We start from the raw sequence: 12,120 nt of genomic DNA on the forward strand, positions 1-12,120 counted from the left end.
TATTCCTCAACATTTTTCATAAAATTGTAACCAAATGCTGGATTTATGTTTGAAAATGTGGTCTACTGTTATTACATAGCTTATTAATTGTGAGATCCATCCATCCATTTTTTTCTGCTTATTCCTGTTAAGGGTCACAGGGGTGGGGTGGGGGGGAGCCTATCCCAGCAGCTACCAGCAAGAGGCAGGTTACTAATATAGACAGACAACCATTCACACTCACAGTCATATCTACGGTCAATTTATAATATCCCAATTGCATGTAATTGGACAGTGGGAAGAGGCCGGAGTACCCGTAGAGAACCCATGCAGGCACAGGGAGAACATGCAAACTTCACATAGAAAGAGCTTGTGCCCGAGCCGGGACTCGAACCCGAAACCTTCTTGCTGTGAGGCAACAGTGCTAACCACTGCACCACTGTATTGTTAGATATGAAAATCAAATAATAAGGTTTGAAAATGAATGGATGGATGGATTAGGGTTTGGATTATGAGTTAAATTGATTACAATTATGAAATTGTGAAACATTGCTAATTTTGATGTGGATCAGGCATTAATGTATATATGATTGATGCCTATTCTCAATTCCGCCTTCTCTTTATGGACATGTGACTGCAGGACCTATGCTATTTAGCACTGGCTATGGGGGCTGGCGCAGAATTTGTTTTCAGGCACGCAACCATAAAGCTATACTCACCAGTTGTCTCAAACCATGTAGTCATATCAGCCAACTCATTCTCTGCTCTGCCACATCCATACTGGCCACTGTTGGTCAGTAGCGGTCTATGCTTCCAGCTGGGTTGGCCGAAGCCATCATGGGACCCTAAGCAAATTTTGGTTTTGGGGCCCCTATCACATCAATAATATTAACTATTTTATCAATCATTTACACACATACTGTGAATTTAGAAAAACAATTTCTTATCTGTTAATATGAATACACTTGTTAAACTAGTTCTGAAAACCTTGTGTTGTAATTTTATTAATCGAGAGAGAGAGAGATTCTGATTAAGGAGTTACCATGGAAGCAGATAAATAGTAGGGAACTTGCACAGTAGAAAATCCCTTAATTACTTTTTGACAAAGTAAGCAGCTCTCCTGTCTGAGTGCACAGAGAAGCAGTAAATTTCATGATGTGTCTGAGGTAATTCTGCATAGTTGTCCCTGTGTGGCTTGCTCCCAACATCAGCCTGGCATGGTTGTCCTCTCATTTTGGTTTTAAAATTAAATGGTAGCAAGCTCAGTTGTGGTTTTGATTTACAATGAATACTCAAAGTCATACAGTACTGAATAGGGTGTAGGGCTACTAAAAAGTAACAAAATAAACCAGTAGACTACATCAACTTCTCCTGCTCTTCTCTGATGCCAACTCAACCACCTGTAGTTTGCAGCAGCCAGTGCCTGTGCACATGAATGGCATTAGTGTCCCTTAATGTTATGATGTCTGTTCACTAATGCAAGGATGTCTATTAACTATCATGTTAATGTTAACATGCCAATGTCTTTTGACTAACGCAGTCGTGTGAACTTATTGTTTGTGTGTGTTAACTAATCCAATAGTGTCTGTACTCAAACACAATCATGTCTGTTTACTAACATGTTTGTGAAAACTTACACTAATGGGATAATGTCACTTAAATTGCTTGTGTACCAGGTGTTAACCACAATCCTGTATGGGTTTTAATTGTTGCTGCATGGTTGAGCCTGTTTGGTGATTCCTCCGGTGACTGTGTTGAAGTGTCCTTGGGCAAAATATTGAATCTCTAAATGCTCCTGAGGTGTTGGTTAAGCAGCCTCCATCATCAGTGTGTGACAAAGTGCGTGAAAGTGTTGATGACATGACATTGTAAAGCGCTTTGAGTACTGCAGCGCTATATGAAAAATGAATCAATTTACCATTCATGATATTGGGTTTCACAAACTTCTTGCCATAACTGCCAATTTGTTTGAGGGGCTGCTTATTGTTGTGTGCAGCCCTCTGTTTTCATTATATTTTAATGTTAGCTGTGCAAATGTTGCACAGTACATGAAATATCAAGTATGGCAAATATTTTCTTATTCTTTCTCATATTTAAACTGTATTTGCATTCAGTCAGATGGCTGACAGAGACCTAAACGTTTGTGTGACACATAATCATTAAGATATAGTTCATATTAATGTTGACATTCAGTGTCATGAATTTGGTTTCATAATCAGGTATCAACAATCAATGGCCATAGAGTGGGTAATGAGTAAAGAAATTATTAGTTATTATTATTAGGCATTATATTGCTGGTTCTGGCTACTGACTTACCAAAAACAAACAGTGAGAGCAGTGGAATGACCGAAATACTACATTTGAATAAATTCACAATGAGTCATTAGTGTACTTAAAATCTCGGAAGACTGAACAAGTATGTTGGATGTTGCTGGTACAATGTAAGAGAACTATTGAGGCATCATGGACGTTTAGTTTTGAGACATTTATTGATGTGGATCTTCCTAAAGATTGGCAAAAAGCTTCAGGTCTGAAGGGATATCCAGTTCAACATGGCTGCTTACTGCAGTGTTTGCATCTTGTGATCATAGTAACATTTACATAAGTAAAATAAATACTTCAAAGATGTTTTTTCCAATTAAATCAAATTAAAAACTGAAGTTTAGCAGCAGTTTACCTTCTATAATATTCATCTCTTGAATACACTCCCCAAAGATAATATTGATGATGTGAATACTGATGACAAGTACAACAACAGCTTGGAGACATTTATAACTTTAGGTGTACTACCAACTGCCATAAACATGAATGTTGTTTTTTATTTTTTTTTAAAGGTTTAGTAGACAAGTTTCCAGCAGGATTTACCCCTTCTAACTGTTGATATGATGTATTTCCCAAAGATCCCAAGCACTGTTAATCATATTAGACACAGATTAACAGTAGAGCAGTCCCTTTGCTCTGGAATCTTGCAGTGGGTACAAACCCCATATGTAGATAACCTTGGATACTTCCTCAAACTTTTTATTTAGCCGTAGATTAACATGCAGGAAAGCAGGGGGCAGTGTGTCTTTTTTGAGAATGAAAAAAAAATTCACACAAGGTACTATTTGAGTTAGGGCTGATCCAGTGCACACAGACCTTCATTAAGGTGATAAGTCATCATGATGAAGGTCACTAGTCAAGACCTGCATTATTTCAAGATAATTTATTTCACATGATATTACATGCTGTGCAGTCAAATCATATCTCATTAAATCAAATCTTAAGTTGGCCTGTGATTGATACAAATTTGGTCACAGCATCACTGTTTGTATATCCTTTATTGTGTCCAAATTACATCCAGTGTAAGCAGGTCTGCTAGTATCCTCTGTGTAGATCTGTGTGTTAATGCATGAAAACATCAGAATGTTATTACAGCTTAAGTAGACATCCTTCATGCTGTTGTGTGATTTGGCCCCATGAAGAACTTGATATCCCTACTATGATCATACTGTTGGCTCTCAGTATGGATGAAAAATTCAGTTGCCCTCTTCCATTTTCCAGTTTCTCACCAGTCATTGGTCTGTAGGTGCTCCTGCTACTTCACATAAAACAATTCATGAAAGTTATTCAAGTTATTGTAAAGAGTGTGACCTTAGTTTTGATCAACATCAGCAAGGAGGCACAATGGAATATGTTTCAAACAAAGCACTTATTACATTGTTGAACTGAATGTTAAACCTGGCTTTAGTTCACACCATCAAAATACTGAAAAATGCTATTTACACAATTTCTGAACGATGTGGATCAAGAAACAGGTGACTGAGGTGGTTTGTATGGGAGTCTAGTCCTACATTCCATTATCAATTATTTTGGGGTTTGTTAATGACCCTGGTAATCCAACGCAGAAACCTGCTCACCCGCGTGTACACCCCAGGGAAAGATGGGTTACCACAGCCATGACCCCAGGAGACCACTCCTGTCAGTACCCATTGGCCACCCTCTCCCTCACAAACCAGCGGCCCCCCGCTGTCTCCCTGACAGCTGTCCACACGATGGTGCTCTGAAAGGCTCCCAGCACATAGCATGCGGCTGGTGAAACGAGCACCATAGCGCCTTTTACACCTCCAAGCAGGAAGCAGAGGAACCCAGGCCTGGAGCAGAGTCCTGGAGTACTCAGAATCTGTCAGCAGGGAGAGACAGAGAACAAAGCAAAATATTACCAAGATGCAAATATTTCTATTTCCAATGTGAAAAACATAGAGATCACTGTAAATCAATGAGATTACAAGTGGACTTTCAGGATTTTACTGAATGAGACCCAAAAGACCAAACAGATGCCACCTGTGTCTTCTCGGTCATTGTATTGAAGCCCTGCCTTGCCACTTGTGAAAGGCCAGGTTATACTGTCGATCAGTTATCGTCTTAATAACAGCATTTTTTTTAAAGGAACAAAATGTCTGAGAGTTTGAGGATTTTGCACTGTATACTGGCTGTTCCCAGGATTGCACTCTTCTGGACAGAGACCTCCAAGGAGGTCTCTGGAATCTGCTGGAGTCACTCTCCCAATTTGGGGGTGAGAGCTCTGATGACTACTGACACCACTGTTGCCTTTACTCTCCACATCTTCTTTTGCTCCTCTTTCATCCCTTGGTATTTATCAACCATCTAGTTTTTTTCTTCTTGACATTGCTGTTTCGTGGGATTGATACCATGACTGGCACTAACTTCTTCTGCTGTTTGTCCAGCAACATAATGTCTGGTTGGTTAGGAATTACCATTTTGTCAGTCTAGATCTTGATGCTCCACAGGTTCTTGGCTCAGTCATTCTCTACCACCTGAGGAGGGGGTCTTCCATTCTGACCTTGATACTTCCAGGCCATAATCAGTGCAGACCCTCCTGCACACGATGCCAGCCACTTGGTTGTAATGCTCCATGAAAATCTTCCTGCCTGCATCTTACACTCTGCTTGTATGTGCTAAACTGTCTCAGGGGCATCTTTGCCCAACATGCACCTTGGTCGTCTCTGCTTTGGTAGACCCTGGCCTCTATTGAGCTTATACTAAATGCCTGCTCTTGCGCTGCCATGAATAGTCCAGCCTTCTCCAGCCACTGGTAGGATTTCTGGATATCAGCTACTTCTTCTATCTGTTGGTACATGCTGTACAGGGGCTTGTCCCTCCATGATGATCCTCCTTCTCCTCTGCATTGGTGGTTGAGGGGGGTTCAGGCCAGCAGAAATGAGTTTCCTCCGGAGGGTGGCTGGGCTCTCCCTTATAAATAGGGTGAGAAGCTCTGCCATCTGGCAGGAACTCAGAGCAGAGTCGCTGCTTCTCTACACTGAGTGGTCAGGATGCTTCCCAGATGCCTCCCTGGGGAGGTGTTCAGGGCACATCCAAATGCTGGGAGGCCTTGTAGAAGACCTAGGACACGTTGGAGAGGCTATGTCTCTCAGCTAGCCTGGGAACGCTTCGGGATCCCCCATGAGGAGCTGGATGAAGAAGCCGGGTGTCTCTGCTTAGGCTGCTGCCCCTGCGACCCGTACCCGGATAAGTGGAAGAAGATGGATGGTTGGATGCAGAACAGCAGCAGGGATAGTGCTTTACCTTGGTATGAACTGCACCTGATGATAAACTCAGGCAATTGGCTTTGAGTTGGCCTCCAGAATTGTTTTCCATAACCCTAATGAATTCTTGATGACGGTTTGTCGCACCCTATTGATTTTGTACAATTCAAAGCACTCCAGTGTTCATACAGTGGGGCAAAAAAGTATTTAGTCAGCCACCAATTGTGCAAGTTCTCCCACTTAGAAAGATAAGAGAGGCCTGTAATTTTCATCATAGGTACACTTCAACTATGAGAGACAGAATGGGGGAAAGAATCCTGGCAATCACATTGTAGGATTTTAATGAATTAATTGGTAAATTCCTTGGTAAAATAAGTATCTGGTCACCTAGTACAAACAAGCAAGATGTCTGGCTTGACCTGTAACTTCTCTTTAAGAGGCTCCTCTGTCCTCTACTCATTACCTGTATTAATGGCACCTGTTTGAACTCGTTATCAGTATACTGTAAAAGACACCTGTCCACAACCTCAAACAGTCACACTCCAAACTCCACTATGGCATAAACCAAAGAAAAATCAAAGGACACCAGAAACAAAATTGTAGACCTGCACCAGCCTGGGAAGACTGAATCTGCAATAGGTAAGCAGCTTGGTGTGAAGAAATCAACTGCGGGAGCGATTAGAAAATGGAAGACATACAAGACCACTGATAATCTCCCTCGATCTGGGGCTCCACGCAAGTTCTCACCCCGTGGGGTCAAAATGATCACAAGAACGGTGAGCAAAAATCCCAGAACCACACGGGGGGAACTAGAGAATGACCTGCAGAGAGCTGGGACCAAAGTAACAAAGGCTACCATCAGTAACACACTACTGATGATCCAGAAGAGGATTGGGAAAATGTCATATGGTCAGATGAAACCAAAATAGAAGTTTTTGGTAAAAACTGAACTTGTTGTGTTTGAAGGAGAAAGAATGTTGAGTTGCATCCAAAGAACACCATACCTACTGTGAAGCATGGGGGTGGAAACATCATGCTTTGGAGCTGTTTTTTTGCAAAGGGACCAGGATGACTGATCTGTGTAAAGGAAAGAATGAATGGGGCTATGTATTGTGAGATTTTGAGTGAAAACCTCCTTCCATCAGCAAGGGCACTGAAGATGAAACGTGGCTGGGTCTTTCAGCATGACAATGATCCCAAACACACCGCCCAGGCAATGAAGGAGTGGCTTTGTAAGAAGCATTTCAAGGTCCTGGAGTGGCCCAGCCAGTCTCCAGATCTCAGCCCCATAGAAAATCTTTGGAGGGAGTTGAAAGTCCTTGTTGCCCCGCAACAGCACCAAAACATTACTGCTCTAAAGGAGATCTGCATAGAGGAAAATACCAGCAACAGTGTGTGAAAACCTTGTGAAGACTTACAGAAAACGTTTGACCTCTGTCATTGCCAACAAAGGCTATATAACAAAGTATTGAGATGAACTTAGACTGTGAACTGAAAATCCTACAATGTGATTTCTTGGATTCTTTCCCCCCATTCTGTCTCTCAGAGTTGAAGTGTACCTATGATGAAAATTACAGGTCTCTCTAACCTTTTTAAGTGGGAGAACTTGCACAATTGGTGGCTGACTAAATATTTTTTTGCTCTGCTGCATGTGTGGCATTGGGTCATAGGCTTTCTTACAGTGCACAGGTTGGTCTGCCTGTTCTTAGTTTTGGGTGACTGCTCTGTTGACCAATTGTTGACGCTTGGCTGCCCTGGTATTTTCAACTAATTCCTCTCTGGGGATGCTCATGATCGGGCCATTTGTCTATTCATCTTAGCTACTTTTCCTGACAGGAGCTTTCACGTTGAGCTGAAGAAGATTATTGACTCATAGTTTGATGGGATTGCAGCTTTCTGCGGGTCCTTCATGGTCGGGACTGTCCACACTTGGGTTAGCCATTCTAAGTGAGTCCAAAACATCAGCAGCTGGTTTATTTGTGCCTGGGGTGCAGGCATTCATAGAGTGCACTTAGTTTCTTCAGCCAGTAGGTGCCCAGTGCTGTTCAACTCTTCCTTACCTTACACTCCATCTTGGATGTCTGCCATTGAAATGGTTACTGGGATATTGCTGTGGTCATAAATTACAAAAAAAACTGTATTATCAGCCTTGTCAGTCTATTTGTATGGCAATTCTCTGTGGACATCTGCAACGTCATATGGATTCGGCTGACCTTAGCACCCCCTATACCAATTTAATTGAAATTACCTATAGGCCAAACAAACAGACAGAAAACTGTAAATATGATCTTAGTACGGTATTGGGGCATTCTTGTAACAAAATTATGAATATGCATGTATGAATCTGAGTCGTCAACTAAGTGCCTTGCTGGTAAGGTAACTTTGGGTACATTTTTAGTCCCAACTCGACATTTCTTGGCACAGTCCTTTCTGCTGACACCAACCAATGGTAATTACCTGATGGCCTTATAATTCATGTAAGTGGAAATCAACTGCCTGAAATTTTGAGAAATACATACTGAAGTACCTGTGATGCCCCAACCAGTGATCACACAGGCAGCAGGCCTCTTCTCCCACCGGCTGCCAACCTCTGGCAGGCACACAGCACCAGTATGGGGGTTGAAGGCCACACAGTTGCCCTCTGTGCCTTTGAGCTGCAGCAGGGCAATGTCATTCTCCCATCCATTACTGCGGTACTTTGTGTGAATGACAATCTGTGCAGGGGACATAGAGCGTTCAAAGTCATCCTGTTCCTCAGTGTGGTAGTCTCCCAGACGCAGCACATAGTGAGATGGGTCTGTACCAAACCTGTAGTGGCAAGAAACAATTGGAAATACATTGACTGAGTATTGGACTTCGACAAACCAAAGCATTTCAATCAGTCCATTTATGACATTTGAACCTGTGTATGTTACATCATACCTGTAAGAACAAATTTCAAAAAAGGCAGCTGTAGCGACTAAGTCCTATACTTTGGCACTACTGGCTGCTAATTGTTTATCGGTAACTGTTTTGACGTGTACTCAGGTAAAATAAGACCAATGGGATTCCTCCTTGGTATAATGACAGCAACATTGTGTAGTAACATAGTCCATACTTTTCATTCCACGTTCCAATATTTCAAAACAAAACAGAAAACGTAACTTAATACCAAACACAGTCAAAAACATTTTGCTTCCCCACTCATCAGCAGCACCTGTGTGAAATAATAATTACTTCAGCCTCAGGTCTCAAATAAAATGAAATACAGCCCCCTAGCTGTTTGGAGGAAGAATTCACAACATGAATAAAAAGAGAATATGGCTCCTACAGCAGCCAAAGAAGATTTGCACTTCACAAAGTACTTTAATTTGGCAAATTGTGCCATTAAAATACATGTTGGGATCTGAAATGAAAAAATTATTTTGATTGTGTCACAACAGTCTCTTCCTGCAGAAGGATCATTACAGATTGTTTGCTGCCCCCCAAACTCCTGTGTGCTTTTCTATAGTCTACCAAAACAGGATGTTCTTGTAATCAGTACAGGAATTGAAAAGACTTGATGTTAAAACAAATTGTATGTAAAATGGAACAATTCTATGTTAATAGATTTCACATTTTTTTTGTAGTGTTCATCAAATTAAAGTTCACAGAGACCCTTTAATAGCCCTTTTATCTTGCAACTTAACAAAAAGAATGTTGACACAAAGTTATCATGAATACATTCTGACATGAATGCATAGCATATTGCACCTGCATTTTAATATACTAAATTGAAATCACATCACTGGATTTTCGTGTATGATTATTAATATATTCTCAAAACTATTGAAATAACAATAGACTGTTGCTTCTACATACATAGGTTAAAATACATAAGTAGAAGCGCAAATAAATACAAACAATATTTCATTTTGATATATTTCAATCAGCAAGTGATTGGTCCCATTGGTAATTGTGCAATTGTGGAGGATGTCCTTGAGTTGATGTTGTTTTGTCCCCATGTAGTTGGTGGTCAAGGATCCTCCTGGAGACACCTCCTGGTGTCTTCTCAGGTTCCAGGTATTCTGGGGATGAACATCATTCGTAGATGTTATCGGGTACCCTTTGGACAGCATGGGCTTGCTCTCTGTATCAGATGCACTGGAGCCAGTCACGCAAGCACTGCAGAAGTGTCATCAGACCAGCAGGCAAGTTCCCTGGCACACAGCAGGTCAAATCAAGATTTGGGGAAAGAAGACATGCTGTATCCCTGGTGGTACCATGAAAATTGTCACAGCAACATGCTTGTTTGAGCCCTCCGAGTCTGGCCTACCTGCTGGATTGCTTACTTCACCTGCTCTGGTTCCGGGGGTACAAGGCACTGCGTACATTCCAATCATAGATGTTGGCTCCACTAGCGTTCTGCTGTACCCTCACACTGTTGTGGACACCTTGGACGAGGTCTGTGTTGTCAGCATCCCTCAAGGTGTCACCGAGATGCCTACTGGCATTGCTACCCTGGCTTCCCAGGCTGCATCTGAGGTCTTGGCAGACCAGATTGGGGCCCTGGATTTGTCAGCCTTGCCGGCCAAAGACCAAAGCAAGGTGCAGTCCCTTTTCAGGCACTACAGCTCGGCCTTTTCAGCCTATGAGGGGGACTTGGGGTGCACCAACCTGATTTGCCATAACATTCCGCTCTTAGACGAGGTGCCTGTCAGGCAATGTTATAGGTGCATCCTGCCGTCTGAGTATGAGGTGGTTAAGGAGCATATTAACCAACTGCTTGAAGCTCAGGTCATCAGGGAGAGTAGCAGTCCTTATGGCTCCCCGAATGTGCTTGTGAAAAAGAAAGATGACAGTCTACGCATGTGCGTAGGCTACCACCAGCTTAACAACAAAACAAGGAAGGATGCTTTCCCCCTTCCATGCATCAAGGAATCTTTGGATGCCCTGACAGGTGCCCGCTGGTTCTCCACTCTTGACTTGGCCAGCGGCTACAACCACGTCCCAGTCACAGAAATGGACCGGCCCTTTACCACCTTTTGTTCCCTGTTTGGCTTATTTGAATGGAACCGCATTCCCTTTGGGCTTTGTAACACCCCCAGCACTTTCCAGGGGCTGATGCAATGACTATTTGGTAACCAACAATGTCAGTCACTGCTCCTGTACCTGGATGACATTGTGGTCTTCTCCTCCATGGTAGAATAACACCTGGAGAGGTTGAAGGTGGTGCTGGGGTGGTTGCAGGAGCAAGTCCTTCAGGCCAAACTCAACAAATGCACGTTCTTCCAGCGGGAGGTGCGGTACTTGGGCCATGTGGTTTCTGATCAGGGAGTCTTCACTGATCCCAGCAAGACAGAGGTAGTTGCCAACTGGCAGTCTCCCCCCACCATTTCTGATATACACTCCTTTCTTGGCTTCGCCAGCTATTACAGCCGCTTTGTGGAGAGGTTTGCCAAATTGGCAGCTCCTCTACATAAGCTGGTGGCAGAACTAGCTGGTAGGAGCGAGCAGTGGCTGAGCATTGGTCAGAGGAGTGGCATCAAAATTTTGAAGCACCTCTCATCTATGTAGTCCCTCCATTTCTTCCAATATTGTCACCTTTTCAGTATTGTATCTCAGGAAAAATGTTAAGCTTTATATGTTATTAATTTCTTCAACTATTTCTATCCAGTCTGAAATTGTCGGACACTCCTTGCTCAGCCATTTCCTTGTTATTGCCTTTTTGCTATGACCCTTTAATAGTTGTAATAGGTATCTTTCTTGTTTATTCATCTCAGTTGGTATGTTTCCTAAATATATTACACTGAAACTGAGAGCTGTCCGCAACTTGATTATTGAATTGATTGCTGCTATAATGTCTTCCCAATGAGATGAAATTATGGGACATTCCCAGAACATGTAAAAGTGGCCAGCTGACATATTACCACACCCTCGCCAACATCATCCTTGAGCTGGCTTATTGGTCTGTAAACTTTTAATTCTGGGAGTTATGAAGAATCCTTGAGTGTTTTTCCAAGTGAATTCCCTCCACAGATCTGAGCTAGAGGTAGTGGACAATGTCCTACAAATATTTAGCCAATCATCTTTATATAACCATATGTTAGATCTTTTTCCCACTTTGATTTAATATAAATCATGGAGAGACCTCTGTCCTTCTGTAAAGCTGAGTAAATCAGAAAAATCAGTTTTCCGCTCAAGTTTCCTTTATAGGCTTTAGAAAATATTTCTATCAGGTTCATGCCTTCTTCTCCAGTGGTTCTGATGTTTTTATTAAAATAATTTCTTAATTGAAAATATCTCAAGAGATCCTGTTTCTCCAAATTCTATTTTTTTCTGAGATAGTCAAAAGAAACCGCGACAGTATTAGTAGAAACTATTCTATAAGAGGTAATACCCAGGCTTGTCCAATGTGTAAACCTGCTGTCCAGTTCAGCTGGCGTGAATTCCATATCAAATGCTACCCAGCGTAATAGTCATGCATTTCTTTCAAACTTAGAGTCTTTAAGGATTTTGTACCATATGTTTAGAGCGTTTATAATCAAATTAGTTTATTTGTCGATAAGTACTTTTTCAAGAGCGTTTTGTCTCTCAACACAGATGGGAGAGGTTCACATATAAAATTTTGTTCAAA

At 42.0% G+C, this 12,120-nt stretch overlaps 1 protein-coding gene across 7 annotated transcripts in view; it reads right to left on the minus strand.

Moving 5' to 3' along the window:
* Positions 1–2,469: 2,469 nt before the first annotated feature.
* The window catches only part of LOC147247669 (neurotrypsin), an 86,080-nt gene continuing 76,429 nt past the window's right edge, over positions 2,470–12,120 (minus strand). For 5 of the 7 annotated variants that reach the window (XM_086180020.1, XM_086180017.1, XM_086180018.1 and 2 more), the window contains 2 exons: positions 8,053–8,333; positions 2,470–4,141 (listed from right to left, as the gene is read on the minus strand). In XM_086180020.1, the coding sequence (XP_086036146.1) occupies positions 3,822–4,141; positions 8,053–8,333 (601 nt within the window). In that variant the 3' untranslated portion in view covers positions 2,470–3,821. Of the gene's footprint in view, positions 4,142–7,585; positions 7,636–8,044; positions 8,334–12,120 lie in introns of all 7 variants that reach the window. The other 2 variants (XM_086180021.1, XM_086180019.1) reach the window with 2 other exon arrangements.

This window comes from Aulostomus chinensis, chromosome 16 (genome assembly GCF_037954235.1).
Source record: "Aulostomus chinensis isolate RoL2024-O1b breed Wild chromosome 16, RoL_Achi_v1.0, whole genome shotgun sequence".
Lineage (NCBI taxonomy): Eukaryota > Metazoa > Chordata > Actinopteri > Syngnathiformes > Aulostomidae > Aulostomus > Aulostomus chinensis.